At 40.6% G+C, this 21,971-nt stretch overlaps 1 protein-coding gene across 1 annotated transcript; it reads right to left on the reverse strand.

Annotated features, from left to right (window-relative positions):
- Positions 1–1,108: 1,108 nt before the first annotated feature.
- On the reverse strand, positions 1,109–21,274 carry slc13a5a (solute carrier family 13 member 5a). The gene is made up of 13 exons (XM_084730137.1): positions 21,041–21,274; positions 14,261–14,389; positions 13,642–13,778; positions 13,229–13,455; positions 11,647–11,787; positions 11,389–11,563; positions 11,048–11,170; positions 10,591–10,803; positions 4,780–4,883; positions 4,443–4,564; positions 2,546–2,707; positions 2,294–2,431; positions 1,109–1,719 (listed from the first exon to the last, which is right to left on the reverse strand). The coding sequence occupies exons 1-13, from the start codon at positions 21,152–21,154 to the stop codon at positions 1,591–1,593; spliced, it is 1,914 nt and encodes a 637-aa protein (XP_084586263.1). The 5' UTR covers positions 21,155–21,274; the 3' UTR covers positions 1,109–1,590.
- Positions 21,275–21,971: the final 697 nt, after the last annotated feature.

The raw sequence follows: 21,971 nt of genomic DNA on the forward strand, positions 1-21,971 counted from the left end.
AAAACTCTGGAGGTTACATATGTACAGTTCACATTCACTCACTTACACACGTTACTGAATAAAAACTTGCTTAAATAGAAAATAATACAAAACATACAGTTTACTTTCTAACAACTTAAAATAATTCCTCTTCTCAGATCACATGAGCTGCTGTGTGTTTTTCTTGTATCTCGCCAGAACAGAAAAAGTCAAGTCTGTTAGAATTAGATTCTGAGGAAGTGGACGTTACACTGACTTTAAGACATTTTGGTCGTCTCTGTCATGTTGGTGGTGGGTTTTATTTGAGTCTTGGCAGCTGATGTCTTAAAGGACCGGCGTGTAGAATTCAGTGGTAACTAGTGGTGAGTTTGCAGATCTGTTTGCAGTGAAGTCTGAATCTAGAGTCAGTCAGTAATTCTGGGCTACTGTAGAAACATGGCGGCCTCTGCGAAGACGCTCTCTGTAGATATAAGGGCCTCATTTTAATGTAACAAAAACACAATGATTCTTATTTTCAGGTGATTAAAGAAAACAGATGTTTTTTATATTTTAAACTCTGACCCACATGTGAATAAATCCATGTTGGGTACTGAACTGTAAGAAGTCTGATCAGGAGGACTGAGACACCATCCAGTCCCTCCAGGAAGCAAATCACTGGGAACTGACCGTCCAAACTTTACAACCTTTCCACAGATTTGACCAGTCATCAGTCTGGTCAGTCTCTAAAATGATTTTGCTTCTTGGCAGATCAGCTGCACTTCTTCATTTACAAATAAAGCAGATTTTGTTGAATATTTTTGCAATCCCAAGCAGTTTTTGGCTTTTTCTGTGGAATCTCAGAACAGAGTGCTGTTTTATTCTCCCTGCAACAAAGCTGCTTTTGGTTTTTAATGAATTATGAAAAAAATGCAACTTTTTTTTTTTTCCTTGGTTCTACAGTTTCATTGCAAAAAAATGGATTGTAGACAAACGGTCGCTCATTTTTCTAAAAACAAGTCTGAAAATGTTGCAACATACATCACAATTTCTACAAAAGCGATTGTGAAATCAGGAATTTTAGGCTGCAACAATCTCAAAAAAAGCCTGGAAAATCCTGGAAATAAATATCTTGCTATAGAGAGCAATATGTAAGTGTCGTCCTGCTGTGTTTCAGATTACACGTCATATAAATGTAGAGAATCTGACAAATTGTTATTGTTCCTCTGCTTCCCGACAGATTCTCTACGTTTATTTGACAGCTGTTTCACACCCTGAGCGTGATGTCAAAGGAAAATGGCCGCTGTGAGAAGATGGTGACTGCATGTCATTTAAAGTGAGGTGCTTTTTATACACCATCCCATAAGATCATGTTGGCTATTATTATAACATCAGTATTATTTGAATTCTAGCTGCAGTTGTAGAGCAAGACGACAAAACCTGCGGGACACACAGTCCACATCAGCAGTGAGAAGATCCAAACATGAGGACGATGTTCCCGGTGGCTCAGAACCAGCAAACATGAGACCAAAAAAGACCTAAAAACAAATTCCCTGCTGGTAAATTTCACCCAGACGCTCGGACGAGTCCAGTGATGAAGCCTGAAAATACAGACGAGGCAGCAACTCGCTGCTCCTACACAGGTGTGGTGGCGTTGGCCCATGAGGGGAAAGAGTCCAGGTCGAACATGACGCGACCCCAACTGTTGATGGCCAGGGTGATACAGCCGATCCCGATGATGTTCATCACCACACCGGCTCTGGCCTGCAGGGGGCGCACAGGAGGAGCAGGTTATTATGATTCATGATTTCTTCTTCTACTCCTTTGTTTGTTATCTAATCTTTTCCCTGAGACGTCCCACTGTGTAGCTAACGTTAGCAGTTGGTCTGTGTGGCTAACGTTAGCAGTTGGCTAACATTAGCAGTTGGTCTGGGTAGCTAAAGGCAGTAGTACTGTGAATAGTGTACATAGTATGTCATTCTTTTTTAAATAACATACTTTAAAGTTGTAATCCAGCTAATAGTCCCTATTTTTACTAAAGGCAATTGTAATCTAATTACATCTCCTTTTTCTGTAACTGTAATGGAATACAGTTCATTTTTTTGTGTTGTAATTCATATGTTAGCATGTAGAATACAGATTTCTCTGCTGGCTGGTACGTTGACTAATATTCTTCCAGTCTACAGTCTCTCTCCATCATTTAGCCCGTTTTATTAGCAGACCTCACACCTTTTACAACTCATCATACGTTCACAATTTATTTTGCATGTTATGAAACACTGTTATTTTTCTGTACTATCCTCTTAAAGGGCTGCAGTGAACCCCCTCATGGACTCACCATGTCGGACACTTTGAGGACACCGTGGGAGAAAACGATGGCGTTGGGGGGCGTGGCCACCGGCAGCATGAAGGCGAAGGAGGCACTGAGGGTGCAGGGAATCATCACGTACAGCGGGTTCAAGCTGATGGACTGAGACTGAGTCAGGACACAGAAAAAACAGTCAGTAAACAGACGCGAAACACAGAAACCACAGACAGAGAAATCAGAGGAACACAGATATCAGCACTGAAAATAGTTGTGTGTTGATACCATGGAGGCCAGGATGGGCAGGAAGAGCGTTGCCGTGGCAACGTTGCTGGCACACTCAGTGAAGGTGGCGATGAGGAGACAGAGGACGACGGCGATGGCCCAGGGAGGGATGGAGTGGAGCGGCGTCATCTGGGTGCCGAGCCAGCGAGACAGACCGGACTCCTGACAACAATTTCAAATTTTACTTTTAATTCTCTGGAAATTATACAGAATAATTTGCTGCTTGTGAACTTGAGTAAACCTCTGGCATAAACTAATATTAATCCATTTTCTGCTATTTCATTTAATTTTTATTCATTTATTTTTTGCCTCTGCTCCTAAAAGAAACATAATAACATAAATATTACAAACTGTATGCCCTTTTCCTTCAAACCTCTCCTCATGAAGTGTGAATTCTTGTGTCCAGGATGTGGTGTTTGGTGTTGCAGGGTTTATACACCAGTGTCAGAAACAGGTTGTGACAATAAAAAAGGACTAAAAAGGAGTGAAAGCTTCTGATAAATCAAGAGAAATACAGGACTGTGATGAAAGAGGGAGAGAAAGAAAAACAGGAGTCTCCTGAGAAACCTGTATGTTTCTGACCTCTGGTTTCATGGTGGTGAGTCACAGGAGAGCACTTTCCCAAAAAAGTTCATTCTTTCTAAAAAAAAGTTCATTCTTTCTAAAAAAAGTTCATTCTTTCTAAAAAAGTTCATTCTTTCTAAAAAAAAAGTTCATTCTTTCTAAAAAAAAAGTTCATTCTTTCTAAAAAAAAAGTTAATTCTTTCTTAAAACTGTCTTTTTAAAATTGTGTGTGTGTGTGTGTGTGTGTGTGTGTGTGTGTGAGTATGACCTCAGGACAACAGTTAGAGATAAGGAGTTCGGCTGATCGCCAAATTCTACAAACGTTTTCCTCTCACTGGACAAACTATGAAATAATGAATTTCAACACTGCTGTCTTGAGTCGACCTCGAACCTGCAGCTCATCAGACCACTTTCTGTCAAACTGTGTTTGTCTTCACTGTCTCTTTTTACTGCAAGAGTTGGACACACATTTATACACACACACACATCTGTGGAGTTCACCACTATCAGTGGAATTTACTGGAATAAGCATCAGGCAGCAGGTAGCTTGTGTTTGTAGTTTGTAGTTTGTAGTTGTCACATATAAAACGGCCAGTAGAGGGCAGCAAACACCACACAATGACAGCAGAATAAGAAATATTTTTTTCTAGAGTTTTCTGTATTTAAACTTGTATTAACAGTAAATAACTGTCATTTACTCTGTTTCTACTGTTTGAATAAGTTATAATGAAGTTTGTGTTTGATATTAAGAGCTGTAATAATCTATATGAATCATTCTGAGTTTCTTATTTCTCTGTTTCAGTCCCTCACACACAGTTACATGATTATTTCCGTCCACCAACTCAGCTCTGTCTGCTGAGCTGCTCTGTTGGAAGAAGCTTTAAAAAAGAAGATTCAAGTGTCTGAAAACTGTTTTCTAACAGACTCGGGGACGAATGCAGTCCTGAACAGATCCTCCACTACGCTGCAAAACTTCAAAAAGGCAGCGCTATCAAGTTAGCCACTTAGCAACAGCATCAGTCTCGACCACTTCGTCTCCAGTGAGACATTTCTGTCCTTCAGGAAGGACAGAGGGGATTATTTTCCGTCCCGCCCACTGTAAATCAAATGTGATTGGTTGATTCACCTGTCACTTTCTAAACAAACACAGGCTGTGTCATGAAGACCTAACCAATGAGTGATCAGCTCTAACCTTTCTCTGCCTAGAAACAACAACAAAAAAATCTGATTGGATAACTATAGGACATCTATACAACAGTCTATAGAGAGAGTGGAGGGAAACACACCTTCATTGCTGACACACACACACACACACACACACACACACACACACCTCGCTGCCTTTGGCCAGAGCGAAGCCTCCTCCCAGCAGCAGGACGATGTTCCAGGGCATCTTCTTCTGAGTCACCTGCCAGGTGAGCAGAGGAGGTGCAGGGCCTCGAGACACCTGGGACTCTGATTGGACAAAAAACAATTAAATCACACAGACACACACACAAAACAGTGTCACCTGTCTGCTCTGTATGTGTGTGTGAGTGTGTGTGTGTGTGTGTGTGTGTGTGTGCGTGTGTGTGTGTGTCCGTGTGTGTGTGTGTGTGTGCGCGTGCGTGCGTGCGTGTGTGTGTGTGTGAGTGTGTGTGTGTGTGTGTGTGTGTGTGTGTGTGTGTTACCTGTGTCGTGTCTCCTCCAGAAGCAGAGGAAGTGCGGCGGCTCAGATGGAAGAACAAACAACAGAACAGCAACAAACAGAGAGACGGTTGCATCGGTGACGAACCTGCAGAGATGAAGAATCAAATCAGCATCCTGCAGAAACCAAATTCATCTGTTCACGTCTCCACGCTGCTCATTATAATATATTAAAAATAAAAAATAACTACTCTTTACTGTTGTTTTAATTCTCTATTTGATTTTGTAAAAGGTGTCTGAGCCCTGAAACTGTGATTTTAGTTAACGTGTAAATCTGATTTTGAGGACCTCAGAGCAGACTTGGAAAGTCTTGGGGACCCCCGTGACTTCTGGTGCGTCCCGAAGGGGGACCTGGGCCTCTGATTGGGAACCAGTGCATTAACATGTTGACAAATCAAAGACTCCACCTCTGGATTCAGACATTATTGGCTCAGATCTCCACATGATGCAACTCCACTGTCAGTTCATGAATGAATTTCACCACAAACTATTTGCACACACTCAGCGTCCAAAAGTCCTGAATCGTTTCCAGATCCTCCCCTCCTGCTTTTTTTTTTTTTTTTTTTAACCTTTTCAGGCCTTTCATTGAAAAAAAGGATCAGATCAGATTATATCAGATCAGATCAGATTAGATTAGATCAGATCAGATCAGATCAGATCAGATCAGATCAGATCAGATTAGATCAGATCAGATCAGATCAGATCAGATCAGATCAGATCAGATCAGATTAGATTAGATCAGATCAGATCAGATCAGATCAGATTAGATCAGATTAGATTAGATTAGATTAGATCAGATCAGATCAGATTTGATCAGATCAGATCAGATCAGATCAGATCAGATCAGATCAGATTAGATCAGATTAGCGCCTCACAAAGACGATCTCTCATCAGTCGCTTTGTTCTGTCAGACTGACTCATGTATTTTATATTCTGAGTGATTCTGTGATTTATATACTTTGCTTGTTCTAGTGTTGAACACTGCAGCATAATGTTGTCTTCAGTCCATGTTCCTCTTGATATTAATATTCTCTCCTTTTTTGTTTGTTTTGTTTGATTGTGCAGCACTAATGGTGGTTTTCCTGTTTCCTGACAGTTTGCAGACTAAACAATTAAATGCAGCTCCAGTAAAGTCCAGGTGAAGCTCTCAGAGCTGATTCCTTCTTTTTTAACTTCTGTCAGACTCACGTCTGCATTAAATCACTTTTTTAAAAATGCACTGTTTTCCAAGAAAGATAAAGAGGAAAAATACAGATTTGTAATTTTAATTTTCACTGCATGATATCTTTTGAAGATTCTTGTGGTTTTAACTTTTAACTCTGTTTTTGGTCTCCATCACCTCCTGAGGGACACTCCTGTCTCCTCACTGCTAAATGTTCCTCAGTGTCCACCAGCTTGTCTCTCACTGTGTCCGTCTGCTGTTTCAACGTTAGTTTGGATCCACATGTACCTGTTAAAACACTGAAGTCACACAATAACAGAACTGAGACAACTCAAACCTGCATCCCTCGTGTTCTCCGAGGTAAAATGACTGATTTTGTGAAAAGCGTCTCGGTTACTTTAGTGGATGGACATTTGCCCCAAGGATTATGTTGCATCCTGTTTCTTGTCTTCCAGCTGAGACGATCGACTGGATCGATCCCAGAACTTTTTATACTTATTAATCATTTAGATGCCAAAGGTTTAAAAATATGTTTGCAGACGGTTTTATGACATTATTTCTTTGTGTGGTCTCAGCTGACGTGTTAGCTGGAGGTTGTAGAAGTTGAATCGTCAGTCAGTGACATCAGTTGTTCAGCTGCATGTCTGAGCTTCACTATCAACCTGTGTCATCAGGAAACATGTTGAAATCATCCGTTTGCACAAACCGCAGGTCCAAGGTGACCGAACCCATCGCACCCTCAACCCCCCCCCCCTTCAAAACCAGGACACAAGAGTCCCGCTGCCTCGAACCTCATGTTTTTTTAGGAGACAGAAGCATCACACTCAGCAGCAGCTCAGACTCTGCCCACTGTCAAAAAACATCTTTTTTTTAATGCTAAAAATATCAATAAATATCCATCAGTTTGCAAAATCAATTTATGGTTGCTCTGTTTCATGCAAACAGGTGCTCATTTTTTGCAGGAAACAGGTTACACAGTTTATATTTATGTTATAAATCAAGTCTTAATTATAAAGAGTGAAGTAAAATTTCAAAGAAAATATAAACTGCAGATCGTCATCTGACTGAAAAATAAATCTGGTCTCTTTGTCAGACCTGTGAGTCCTGTTTCAGGTCCATAAATGCCCTCGACTGCAGAAAAACATGAAAAGTGCCTAAATATATTCAACCTTTATTCCCTGATGACACATTGATGGGTATCTGCGTACTTTTACTCGAGTATAGTAAATAAATATAATCAGGTTCTTGTACTTTACTTGAGTATTTCTATGTTTAAATTCTTTTTTAAACTTTTCTTTTTTCAGATTGCTAAAGTTTGAGTCAGCATGGTTGTAATTCTTTGATCGAGTTATCAATAATAAGTCTGCAACTTTTGGTTACATTTTCAAAATAAAGTTTGCTGAGACACATTTTAGAGGACGGCCGCAGTTTGGTTCAGTTAAAACACCAAAACTACTTGGTTCAGGTTTAGGAAAGTTTGGGTTAAAATAATGAAGTTACACAGGATCCAAACCCTGAATCTCCTGAGTGAAAGTCCTCGTCTGTCTGCCTGCTGAAGTCTCTACAGCCTGTGTGAGCAGCAGCGCTTCATCTACAGCGGACATTCCCAAACACTGGGTCGTGACCCACAAGTGGGTCACAGGAGATTTTATTTGGGTCACCAAATAAATGAAAGACTACGGAAGAAACTCTGTAAATTTATGTTTTATATCAGCAGTACAGCTTTTAGAAAGCATTTTACTGATGAGAGGAAAAAACATTTTGACTAAATGCACTTATTTTGTCTCATTTATGAAGGAGGCTAAAATGTCCTACACTGTAAAAACAAGAAAGTTGAGAAAACAGTAAAAGTGTTGGTCTTGACTAAATTAGACAAAAAGAATTATGTCAACAAATTTATCTGTGAATAAAACTAGATTAAAATATCTGCGGTTTTCTTTGTGTAAGACAAAACCTAAATGTTTTTGTTGACTGTAAATAAGGATTTAGTTGACTAAACATGACTTACGTTTGATCTCAGGACTAAATCTGAGAAGAGCTGAAAAAATTACCTCTACAAATATATTTCATGTGAATTCTGTTCAAATAATTTAACCAGTCTGTTTCTGCAGGTCACAAACTCTTCAGTTTTCTAATCCTTCATGAGTTCAGAGGTCGTATCAGGAAAGTAAATTATTTATTTCTCTCTCTTCTGAGAGTCTTGTTTTTTATTCCCAGATTTCTGCTGAAGGGCCGAACTGATGAGACGAGAACACAACAGCCAGCAGGACAAAAACATCTGTGAGGACAAACAGATCGATGGACAGACGATGTCCTCCTCCGGTCATGTGACCCAGCTGGCAGCGCATGAATGAGTGTGTATGGAGAGAAAGCAGGTGAGAGGTGAGGGGGCGGAGCCAGGTGAGAGGACGGGGAGTTAAAAGTCAGACGCCGATGACGTCGGGATGATGGTCGATTTGCTTCCGGTGGCGGTTCGATCTGGAGCCGATCTCAGACCGTCTACAGGTGAACCTCAGGCTCCAGGTGTCTGAATCTCTCATCGACTCTTTCTGCTGGTCTGAAAATCAGTCTGAGTTTTGTAGGTGGGATTAATATTAATTCAACAGTCGGTAACACCCATGAAAAACAGCAACAGAAAAGAAGTTTCCTCTGTGTCAGCTCCGATTAGTAATCAGTCCCTGCAGGATTTCACCGGCTGTCTCTGTGACTGTTGTGGCCTAATATGTCTGATTTTTTTGTATAATTCATTAAACGCTCTAAGTAACGTCACCAAAAAGGCTCATGATCACAAAAACTCAAATAAAATCTGCTTTATTTGCAGATGAAGAAGTGCAGCACGGGGAACTGGAAACAATCAGATTCCTGTTTTGGGTGCATTCACATCGACATTTATGGGACGTATTGCTTCCTTTTTTGACAAAATAAATCAAAACTAAATTCCACAAATGTGACAGTGACTCGGAGATAAGCTGTGCGAGCTGCAGCCTGTTGAGGCGTGCTCTTCATGCAGCCTCAGAGTGCAGCTCAGTACCACAGGTCAGAGCTCAGCTGTTGACGTGACACTAAAGTTTACCGTTTGTACTCAGAACACGTTTCCTCTGTTTGTTCTTCACCTCTGATTCCTGTGTGTTCAGGGATTTTGCCCTGAGGTGACGGTTCATTCAGCCCTCTGAGCTGAACCTTTTTCCACTTTACATTAATGCACACACACACACACACACACACACACACACACACACACACACACACACACACACACAGATATGTGACTGATTTATTCCAGGCAGCGTTTCTGTGACAGAACTGCAGACTGTGTTCACAGCTCTCAGCTCTGATTGGTGCAAAAGACATAAAAAAAAAAAAAATTCAAATCTGAAATTTTTTTGTTGTCAATTTTTGGCATTAATTCATGAGTGAAGATGGTGAAGCACCTACTGCAATGTCATCACAACTGCTAGATGCAGCCAGTGGAGATCTGTTTAGTTTTCTGTACAGTATAATCTCAGTTTTCTTTAAGATGTATAGAATATATTATAACCAACAGTTCAACTTAATGTTTAAACAATAAACAGCATGATAAGTTTCATTTATTTAGAATATTTGGTTATCTACTTTGAACTACTTTCGTTGTTTAATCAAAACATTTTGTTATTATTTATGACGACTGTTTTTATTTCAGACATTTTGTTAATTATTTAGAGCATTTTATTCTTTTTGTAAAATATTTTCAGAGATATTTTATATTATTTCATTATGTATTTAGAACATGTTATTTATTTAGAACATTTCGTTAATTATTTAGGGGTTAGGGGTTACTTATTTAGAACTTTTTAAAACTTAGAACATTTTTTAATTTGTTTAAAACATCTTGTTGTTTATTCCCAACATTTGGTTAACTATTTAGAACATTCTGTATTCTTTATGTGGAACATTCTGTTGCTTATTTACATTTATTCACGGTTTGTTGTTGTTGTTTTTGACTCAGGGCACGTTTCATACAGCAGATCTGGACAGAACTCTTTATATTTTTATTTAAAGAGAGCCAATAGTTCCCATCAAGCAAGAACTCAGGCACCGGTGTCGAGGAAAAATCTAATTTTAACAGGCAGAAACCTGCAGCAGAACCAAACTTTATGATGGGCATCCGTCCGCCGTGAGCGGTTTGTTTGTTTGTTTATCAGCTTGAACGCTCCATTATGGACACAGACGCATAACGCTGATAAACAACAACAGCCAAGAAGGTAAAATGTGCCAAACTTTAGTGGAACATATCATAAACAACTGGTATGAAATGAATCTGCAGATTCTCCAGTTTAAGATGAGACTGAACTTTTCTGTCAGTTTTTGTGCCACGACAGCGGCAAAATGTGGATGAGGTGAACGTTGTTTTTAGCCCAGCAGTTGTTGATGACTTGTGGGAGCCGGCAGTCACTATAGTAAAACAGGTTTTTCAAGGTTTTAAAAAAGTATAAGCCACCAGGAGATGCCCTTGAGCATAAATATGATCAAAACATCATAAATGTGTATAAAAAATATGATGCTGATGGGTCCAGTAGTGTCAGAGATTAGTTGCCACCAGAACCGACATGGCGAGATGACAACAGGAACTTGTGTATTATTTCTGGGTACTCACTCGGCCTTGGCGTTGAAGACGTTGGTGGCCCAGCCGTCCATGAAGCGTGGATCTCGTGTGAACCACAGCACCACCATGAGGCTGAAGAGCGCCAGGACGCTGACCTCTGCGTAACTCATCGGTCCAAGACGTCGATGCTCCTCCCTGATCACTTCGTACGCCGCTCGCTCCTTCTCCGACTGCACCGCCCCACAACCCCACGTCCTCCGCAGGCTGCAGCGAATCACAATCAAACATTACATTTAATATGAAAATTTAACAACAGCTGGACAGTTTTTGAAAAGTGGTTTTAATGTGAAAACCACCAGCAATAACAACCACCGCTGTGAGACGGAGGCAGCCAATCATCTGCACTTAAACACTTTCATTTCAGGAAGTAAACGGTGACTTGTGAGGACCTCGACACACATGCAGCAGGAGGCTCAAAGTCAAATGTTTGGTTTGTGAAGCGACTCACTTGCAGCCGATGTAGAGGAACTGGAGCCAGAACCAGGCCAGGGTCAGCGTCAGCACCATGGTGGGGAAGGCGAACACAAACCAGGACGCAAAGTTGATCACGTCTCCGTTCTGAGGGAAGAGTCTATGAGACAGGAAGTCAGGAGAGATGATAGATTTGAACTTCACAATAAGAGGAGAGGAAACTGAATGTCCTGATTGTTACTGTTGCTGCAAAATAATTATGCCTCCCGCCGCCAAAGGTGCCGGGTAAACACACCTGTCCTTGTTACGGCGTCATTCTGGGAAAAGATCACTTTTGTTTGTTTGTGTTCTTGTTTGTGTTTGTATGTTAGCACTTACTGGTTCATCTGTCCGATCAGAACCAGGTTGGGTCCGGTTCCGGTCAGAGTAGCGATGCCTCCGATGCTGGCAGCGTAGCACACACACAGCAGCAGTCCTTTACTCATCTTCCTCCTCTCCTCGTCCTCGTCACTCAGCTCCTCCAGCTCCATCTGACAGACGGACACGACCACCGCTGCAGACGGTTCAGAGAGTCATTTACATTCTGATCATTTTCCTCATCATGCATCTTTAGTTCCCACTCCTCTGTGGACTCACCAGGCCCACTGTTGCCGCGGTCTGATGGAGGTTTGTCCTGTGGTGCAGGTTTGACGATTTCCCGTCGACCCTCTGACAACACTTTGTGTTCAGCGGACATGTTGTCTTGTAGGTTGCTGACTTTGGTGACCCCGTTCAGACCTGAGGGGGAAACGTCCACGAATTCAGTGCACCGTTAAACCAGATGCTCACATTAATTCATTGTAATAAGTAGTGAAAACTTAAACTAGCGAGTTTAAGCTTCGCCAAGCATGAAATAATTATTTTTTATTCTTAAAATAAATCAGGTCTGTCCTGTTAAAAAAAAGAAAAAGTTGAGAAAACTCATAATTTGAAGGCAGTTGCCTTCACTGGATTTTCATGTTTTTAATCAAAAACTCTCAAAATCAAACTCTCAAAACTTTGAGAAAGTTTTGAAACTTTTGAAATAAACTAAACAAAGTTTTGCCAACCTATAATCCTTAGTTGAAAAACATATTTAAAAATTGTTCACAGTGAATTTTGAACCTGAAAACTAAATTAAAAATTATCTCAACAAAACAACAAACAAAACTTTGTCAAAACTTGAGCTGGGCTCAAAATTCAAATCTAATGAATTAAGTTGGCCTGAATTTTGTTACAGTGTGTAAACTTGTATTTTGTACAATATCAAGTATTTTAGTTTAACTGCAATCAAAGAGTACATGTCACACTAACTACATTTAAAATCTGATAATCTCCTACTTTTAAGTTTATCAGGCCAAAAAAATTGTGTCAACCAACTGTCTTCTACTGAGACGATTATTCTGACCTGTGTGGGTCAACAGTCCATCCATTGTGGTTTTAAGTATACTGGGACCGTAACCTGAGTCCAGACCTCTGAATCCACAGAGTCAACTGACTCGTCTGGTATCATGACATGAAACTGTGCTTTCTTGTCTGAAAAAACAGTCTGTCCAATGAACGGTTGGCCAATCAGGGCCACAAACGGGGCCAACGCTGTTGTGACGCTTTCTCAAGCTGTGTGCCAAATATGCTGGTCTCTACTGATTGGTTTGGGGATATCAGATCCCCCTCCCTCACAGGGATCAGTTAGAGAGGAGGATACATCAGACTGAAGATGGAAACGGAGTGTAAGAAGTTGACGTTTCAGGCCGATATCAGACAACTACAGCAGAACCTTGATGTGACGTGAAGTCAGATGTTTGGGATTCAACTTTGACCTGTGGTTTGAAGATTTTACTGCAACACCGGAGGATGAAGGTTTCCAGCTTTGCTGTTCATTTCTGTTCTGAACACAGAGCCTCAATCTACTGCCAACCTAACCTGTCTGTTCTTCTCAACCCCATCACCAGACAAGAACGTTGATCATGGATGATTCTGCAAACCAGTGATAATGTTTTTTATATCGATCGCTGAAGTTTAAAAAATTTCTCCCTCTGAGTAGATTTCTTGTCTGTGGTTAATCCGAGCCTGTGACAGAATTCAAACTCATCACACGCCCATCCACGATTCCTTACTGTCCTCTTCTCTACATGAAGGACTCACTACTTTCTGCATCACTACTGGTCACCTATGTGGGTCCGCAGTGCATCGATCGTACCGTTCTCCAGGATGTTCGAAGGACCAGTTTGCAGGATGGTTTTCTCCTCATGTTCCTGGTGTAGAACGACGCTCCTCCTCTGGCTCTTGGAGGACGGTTCAGCGTCTACGTTGCAGTTGAGCTGGTCCAGGATGGCCTGGACGATCGGTACCATCATGGCCGTGGTGGCTGTGTTGCTGATCCACATGGAGAGGAAGGCCGTCACTCCCATGAAGCCCAGCATCAACCTGGGAGACGAAGGAAGAGGAGATCATCGAGAGCAAAGAACCAGAAACAGGCCCAGAGGATTTAAAAACAGTCAAAATACATTTGTTCGTATTGTAGTTTTGTTATTCATGTGAATTTTTGTATCATAAGTCCTGTTTTTGTAGTTCAAACATTCATCATGGTACATCAGAGAACAGGAGACTCACAGGGCAGGTCGAACCCCGACCATCAGCAGGACTCTGAGCGCGATGCGTTTGTGGAGGTTCCAGTGCTCCACAGCCACGGCCACCATCAGCCCACCAACAAACAGCATGTTGGTGTCCTTCAGGTACTGCATGCACACCTGAGCAACAACACAAACATTTACAGCACAAATTATGTCAAAAGTAAAAAGTAGCCATCTTTTACGTGTTTTTTCATCTTGTTGCATCTTTTTGTCTTTTATATCTCTTCACTGGAGTCAAATAAAAACATATGTACATGTAAAATGAGCCTCTTTGACTTTTTTTTCTCTAAGTTTATCTTTGATTGATTAATAACATCTAATCCCAATAACACAAGCAGTGCGTTCAATAATTGGCACTTTTTGTGTAGTTTGATGTTGTCTTGTTATAGCTGACATATACTGCTAACTGTCATTGAACCTTTACTGTGTTTGTCAGAATTAAAGGACCTTATCAGGTTAATTTGTCCTCCTAATACACAACATATCTACAGTGTTTGTACTACAAAGACTGTCTTATTGTACCACGTGTGTGTGTGTGTGTGTGTGTGTGTGTGTGTGTGTGTGTGTGTGTGTGTGCGTGCATGTGTGTCCAGTCTTACATCTTTGGACTCCATGATGCCGAGGACAGGGAACAGGATGGTCGGCAGCAGCGCCGTCACCGCCAGCGGCAACACCTCAGTGCACCAATACACCGCCATGAGGGCTATGACATATGCACAGGCTGCCTCCTACACACACACACACACACACACACACACACACACACACACACACACACACACACACACACACACACACAGAGAAAAGCATTTAACATTTCAGGTTAATAATTCGTAAATCCATCACAACTTTTAACAGTCAAGCTTCCATCCAAATGTAAAATAATTTTTAACAGAATTTTCAGAAATCCTCCAAATAAAAGTAAATGAATGAACGTTTCTTTCTACTCTTGTTATGTGAAAATGACTTGATTGGCTGATGAAGATAAACAGATAAACCATAAAAAATACTTTACTTTCTTTTTAAGAGTTAAATAAATCAGTCACTGACTGATTAAAACTCCTAAAAGGCTCCAAAATCATCCGCTAAGATCCAAAACCCCCCCCAAAACTTTAATTTAAGAATTAAAGTTTCCCTTAATTTGACAGTCTGATTAAATAAACTTTGAATTAAGTTAATAAATTCTGAGTGGTTGTGACATTTACAGTTAATGATCAAATTCAGCTGTTATGTCCTTAAAGATGCTTAATGAAGATTCCACTTTAATCTGAATATGTTTCAGGGGATTTTATGAAGTTATAAAGGGGTTTGACGTCAACATTAGTTCTTCTTCTGTGGTTTCAGTCAGTCCAATGTTTTTACAGAAAAAAACTCATCTGAATTGAAAGGACAGCCTCGTTATATAATCTGCAGAAACAAGAGCTGTTATTGTAGGAAACAGAGGACGTGTTGATGCAGACTCCTGCTGTGAACTCTGAGCTTAAATCTCACTGTCTGTCTGTCTGTTGGACGTGTGCACGAGGATTTACAACCTGTCTGCTCACCTGACTGTTTCTGTTCATTCACCTGCTGGACGCCAGAATCCAGCTGTGACGTAGAGAGTCAAAGTTCTCACGATAACCAACAGGACGGACAGACAAAATATTGAAACGTAAAAAGACCTGAAACTCCCCTGTGTGTGGGACCTTTCAAAAAATAAATTAAAATTGTTGTAGCTTAAACAGTTTGACAGTATATAAAGGTGTTAAAATGAGATTAATTTTATTCATCTACAGCAGTAAAATGCAACAGACACAAGAATGCAGCAGTGATATTAATCCATAAACATCATAAAACACTGACAGGGAATTTTACCCGACTAGAATACTTGAAGGACTTTAAGAAGTTTTCATACATTTTGCTGATAATACTGACAAACTTTTACTTTGAATGCAGGACGTTAACTTCTAGTGGAGTATTTTCACACTGTGGTTTTTGTACTTTGACCTAAAGGTTCTATTTTAAGAAAATCATGGTTATTAATGACACCTGGTGGCCATTTAGTTGCAGAATTGCAGTCCTGCTGCCCACAACAGCGAACATCATCATGGACTTTGACCAAAACGGTGACGTGACGTACACGAGACTGAACACTGCATGCTGGGAAATAAATTACAATCATGTTTAGAATGACTTCATTAGCTAATGTAAAGAAGCAGCCAGTGCCAAAGGCACGGCGCACAGCCAAGCCTCAGCCATCCAGCCAAACCCATCTTAGCTGCCTTGCATCGCTCTTGACTAGTAGAAAGCAGCCGTCAGTTTCACACCTTTGCTTTGTAGCATTACATCATTTATTGTTGCTAAAATCAACATTTGTCCAAATATGCAAGTTAATATCACGGATCACGTTAGCTGGTGAAGTCATTTGCAAATTAGCTGAGTAACATATTTACTGAGATTGTATTTTGCTAATGATAACATTAGTGAGCAAGCAAGATAAGGTTAGCCAGCTAGCTGTAACTCGACCATCCTGCATGAATCCTGTGCTAGCTGCCCTGCAACACCAGCCAACAAAATGACAAGCTAGCCAATCAATGAATTAGCTGATGCTGTCTAATCAGTTCAGTATTGTGCTACATTAGCCAGCTAGCAGTTCTTCCACATTAGGGAGCAACCTAATGTTAGCTGACATTAGCCATCTAAAATGACTCCATCTCTAAGCTAATGTTAGCTAGTGTTACACAGTTGTTATTATGGGGGAGCAGAAGAGAGGCGAGACACTGGAGCATAATTTAATTTATATTATTATGAATTAAAATGATAAATCGGGGACAGTTTTTTCGGTGCTGAGCGCACAGGTCCAAACAGAAGAAGATGACGTACAATTCATCTGAGATTAGTGGGATTAAAATGACATTTAATCTGATTAAAGCAGGAAAGTCAGTTAATCAGTCTACATTGGTCTATGAATTGCTGTATGTGTTTCTTACAGTATTTATTGTCCACAGCTGTTTTACATTGAACGAAAAGATTCTCTCTTCTCTCAGTTCATGAAATCCCTGCAGCACCTGAAGGCAGCACTGATATGTTAATAAATGCACAGCCTCTGAGAAGAGCTGCACCAGAGTGCAGTGCTGTTATGGCTCACTGTGTTCACCGTCATAAATCAGCTGAAAGCAACACCAAATCAATTTCATCTATTCCTGAGCTGTTGTTACCACGTATTTAGTGATCACCACACCTGCTGATCTACATTCACCTTTACTCAGACCTTTTGCACATTGCGCTGCTGTGCATACATGAATCAAAACAGGTGTGCATGGAGACATACAGTCTGTGCACCAGACCTACAACCTCGTGCTCTGCATTTATTATTCAAATTTCAACTGAGGCTGCAAAATATTATACTGAGGGTGCAGACCAGCATTCATTAGCTCAGTCTGTTTATTTGTGGAGAAAACCAGAACAATTTGTCAGTGAATGTTGAAAGCTGGGACATTTTCTTTTTGTCCAGATATTTGGTGGGACTTGGGACATTCAGCTTAACGCTGGGGTGCCTGCTCACTGTCTGCTGTAGGCAGCCAAGAAACTTACAGTCCGTTCACTCATAGGCAATAGAAAGTAATTAAAGCATGTAAATTGCTTCACATTCTTACACATTGCACCTGTAAGTAAAGGATCTGAATACTTCTTCCACTTCTTGGGAAAGATTTTTGTGCGTCCATCTGTGCGACTTGTCTACGGTACAAGAACAGAACACTTCCTAGACTTTAGAAAGTTTTTAAAAAGTTTTAAGTTCCTCAGACTGGACATCATCCAGGTACCAACACTTCCTCCAAAGTCTTTTGTTGTATATAAAGTTTAGTTTTATGTGGAGAACATGTGTGAAGCTGTGTGTGAGAACACAGGGGGGAGAACTGCATAACAATGAGGTGAAATGAGCCGTTACGGGGAGAGGAGGCTGCTGGGAGGCTGCTGAGCTGAAGACAGGAACTGAATCTGTCCAAACACTCCGACTCTGTTTACCTTAACTTTCATTCACGTTAACACAGAGACACCTGTAGAGAGTTACACACACACACACCTGCTGTGAGGATGAAGTGTAGATTTCTGGGAAAAGTTCATAGAGGCCCTTTAGGAACAGAAGCTGAAGCAGAGGAGGAGTAGTGCCGTGTGTTGAAATAGTGGATCACACCGATGAGATTCACTCACACGGTTAATCTGTGGCTTGTTTTGAAGGTAACCACATTAATCAACTAGTGACCACACAATGCTGAAAATATTAGGCAGGACAAACATCTCAAACATCTCGCTCAGTGGTATTAGACACCATGGATGCAGCAGGTTGTGTTAGTGTGGCATTCAAGGAACAGTTTGGATTATTTGTGATTGTATGAGGTTCTTCTCCACAGTCAGAGTATTACCTACAGTAGATGGCGGTCAACATGCAGGGTCAGCAGCACACCTACAAACATCACTATCAGTTAAAGTGTGAATATTTTCACCACCTTGTTGATGAAAGGATAAAATCTTGCTCTCTCCAAAGCCACCAAACAAGTAATGTTACGTGACAGAACACAGGATGTGCTGGTCTACCACTGCCTCGATCAGCTAGCTTGTTTGTGTGACTTCGGTGTTTGAAAAGGATGATTCAGATTCACCAAAATCACACAACAACACTAACAAACTGGAGAAGGCAATTTCTGAAGAAACTGTGGATGCTGACTGTTGAAAGGCTGACGCTAAACTGAACTGTTGCCTTTATAGTAAAATGTTTGAATAATGTGGAATATTTTAATATTTGTTAAAAATTAATGCTAAACTGAGCTGCTGCCTTGAAAAGTTGAATTATATAATGTCATATATTTTAAGCTTTGTTGAAGAGCTGTTGTTAAACTCAACTGCTGGTGAATAATTCCAGTATTGTAGCAATGATGTGAAATATGTTTTTTTTTAAACTAACCATTGGAGGCGGCGGCAGCCAACAGCTCCAGTGTTCTTGAGAGTGATATTGATCTTATGATGACAGTTTGCTGTTGGTAAAATCTGTCTCACAACAAGGTGAAGTGGTGAAGATGTTCTAAATAGCATAAACGGTAATTAAAACCAGCTGCACTTTTACCAGCCGTAACATTAAAGTGATGAAACGATCCACTCTCCACAGAAAGTGAAAAATGTCACTAAAGTAGGTTAAAGTGACTCTGGACTCTGACGTGTTCACTGTTATGATGTTTTCTCAGTAACTTTTGACAGTGAACTTTTAAACCGTGTTTGTCAATCAGTGACAGAAGCTGTGAACGTAACTGTCAAAACAGCTGCGGCCAAATCAGAAAGAACCACAGCGTCCAAACTGGAAATAATTAGTCTGAGCTTAATGAACCAGCTGACCAGTAAACTGGATAATCTAACTGGTCAGACAATGTGCAACTGGTAGTCGCAGAGTTAACCAAGTACATTTACTCAAGTAAGGTACTTCAGTATAACTTTATTTTTATGTTACTTTCTAATTCTAGTCCACTACAATTCAGAGGAAAATATTATACTTTATACTGTTTTACTACATTTCTTTTCATATAATTTGATAAAATGTACTTGTTAGGTCTTGTTAGTGTACCGATGTATAATGTATAATTAGTCGTGTTTGTTTCCTGTCTAATAAAAGAACATAATATATTCCAGGTTTTGTAATTAAATACAAAGTAAGGCTTGTTGTGTCTTGAGCAGAATTTCATGACTTGATATACTGCTTTATATACTGCTGAGTAGTTTAATCTGTACCAATACATTATAATTTTATTAGTTGATCATATGGTTAAGAACCCAGATATTAACTTTAAAAATGCTGAAGAACCCTAGACATAATATTTTCACAATTAGACAGTATAAGACCCCTTATCAGAAGTTTATTAGATGTTATTAGAGGGTAATCTGGGACACATTATAAGAGAATTGTTAAGTAAACTAAAGTATTTCCAGCTGTTAGACCCAACACTCTGTAGTCCCACAGACAAACTATAAACGGAGAAGAAATATGTGATTTCTGTTGTAACATGTCCTTCTTGTTACAGAGTATTACTACCTTTATTGAAGTATAAGATGTGAATATTTCTACAGTCACTGGGTCGGCTGTGGCATGATCAGTCCGTCAGCACAAGAGAGCAACCGGCACATTTGGTCGAAGCACACACACACATCTGCACAATCATAAAACACCTTCATTTATGTCCAGTTTTTTTCCCCACACAGGAGTATGGATTAGAAAAGTGATCCAGAAAAACAACGATTACAATTATGATCTAAAACATACAAAATGAACAAGAACAAGACAGTCCGACCCGGGGAGAAAACAGTCTGTGTGCCTCTGTCAGACCTGATGCTGGGTAGACAGACCCGCTGGATAACCTGTGTGTAATTAACAGGTTGAAGCTGCACCTCAGTCCGGCTCAGATGGGTGCTCAGCCAGACTGAGGTGCAGCTTCATGGTCAGTTTCTCCTCTCCTTCGCTCTTCACTCATTTCCGTCCTGCCGTCGCCATATATTTCGCGCTCTCGCACTTTCATTTGTCGAGCCATGAGATCTGTCTTCTCTCTTTAAAAATCTTTTCTTTGTTTCCTCCTGGTAAATCTGCCATCATGCTGCCAACACTTGCACTGCTGGTGCACCTGCCTCTTAAAGGTGATGAAAGCCGACTTTCTGATTGGTTTATTGCATGTTTGGCCTAAACTCACCCATGAATAAATCAGAGGACTTGGGCACAGCTGATAGGTGAGTCCTGCTGTGTGCTGCTGGTGCAAGAGGCAGGACAGGATGCCCCTGCACACCTGGTACAAGACGGCAAAGGTGGATTTGGACACACTTTGAAGAAATGAAATCCATTGTGCATCATGCTTTCAACTTTAGATCAACGTAACTCATTAACCAAACCACTAACTTGAACTAGTTAGTTTTCAGTCAGCTGGTTACTTAGACTGGTTAGTGTAAACTGATAACTTTAACTGGTCATTCGTCAGCAAACTGGTCAGTGTTAGTAAACCTGTAAACTGGTCAACAGCTTGTAGAATGTTATATTAAACTGGTCAGAGTTTAATAAACCAGTCTTTTACCTGGTTATTGTTCAGTAAACTGGTTATTTAAACTGGTTAGAGCTCTTTAAACTGGCAACCTTAACTGGTTATTATTTAGTAAACTGCTCATTAACACTGGTCAGCGTCAAGCAGACTTCAACTGGTGCACATTGAAATGGTCAGTGTTCAATATACTGGTTTTTCAGGTAGGTTGATGTTGTCATTTCTCAGTAAACTGGTTATTTAAACTGGTCAGTGAAGTGTTCTGTAAACTGGCTATTTATTTAAAGTGGTCAATGAAGAGGTAAGGTGAACTGGTCAGTGAAGTGCTCTCACCGTGGTGCTGACGGCGAGCGGCAGCAGGATGAACGGGCTGCAGACGAGGACGACGAGACCTTTCAACCTCCAGACCTGCCGCAGCATTTTCACCCGCAGAGGAAGAACCGACATGGCTGAGGATGACGATGGTGAAAAAGAAAAAGATGAAGAAAATGAAGATGAAGAAGATAATGAGTGAGTCTGTCTGTCAGAGAACAACTCCTCTCTCTCTTTACTGCTCTCACTCTGTCTGCAGCTCGTTTTGTCTCTCTCTCTCTCTCTCTCTCTCTCTCTCTCTCTCTCTCTCTCTCTCTCTCTCTCTCTCTCTCTCCCCACATGTTTGTGATGCATTTCACAGTTGGCAAAATAAATATTAAGTTAATGTGAGTAACACACACACACACACACACACACACACACACACACACACACACACACACACACACACTGTGTAAACAGAGGAGGAAATCAGATCTGCTGTCAGACGTCAGACTGAACTCACCTTTTATCTTCTGCACAAATTCAGCCAATCAGCTGTAGTTCAGTTTGAACTGAGGTAGAAAAGCGTCTGCTGTGAGATCATCATCATCATCATCATCATCATCATCGTCATCATCATCATCATGTAGCAGTGTAGCAGTGTAACAAACTGCAGCCTGAAACATTGAGTTCAACATGATTTATGCTCACAACAGCTGGGCGATATTTTAGTGATTTGAGGGACTTTTTATGATCAAATCACATCCTGAAGTCTGATTCCGTCGTCCGTGAGCAGATGCGTCTTTCTGAGCAGTGATACCATTGGCAGGTGTAGATTGGTAGAAAGAAAGTAGTTCCTAGACTAAACTGCTCACAACAAACTCTGTGGATTATTTTGAGTAACCGTGTCATGATCTCTGGAAACACTGCTGTTGATTTTTTCAAATTTAGTTTTTGGCTCTTTTAGCGC

Source organism: Lutjanus erythropterus, chromosome 11 (genome assembly GCF_056507025.1).
Source record: "Lutjanus erythropterus isolate fLutEry1 chromosome 11, fLutEry1.hap2, whole genome shotgun sequence".
NCBI lineage: Eukaryota > Metazoa > Chordata > Actinopteri > Lutjaniformes > Lutjanidae > Lutjanus > Lutjanus erythropterus.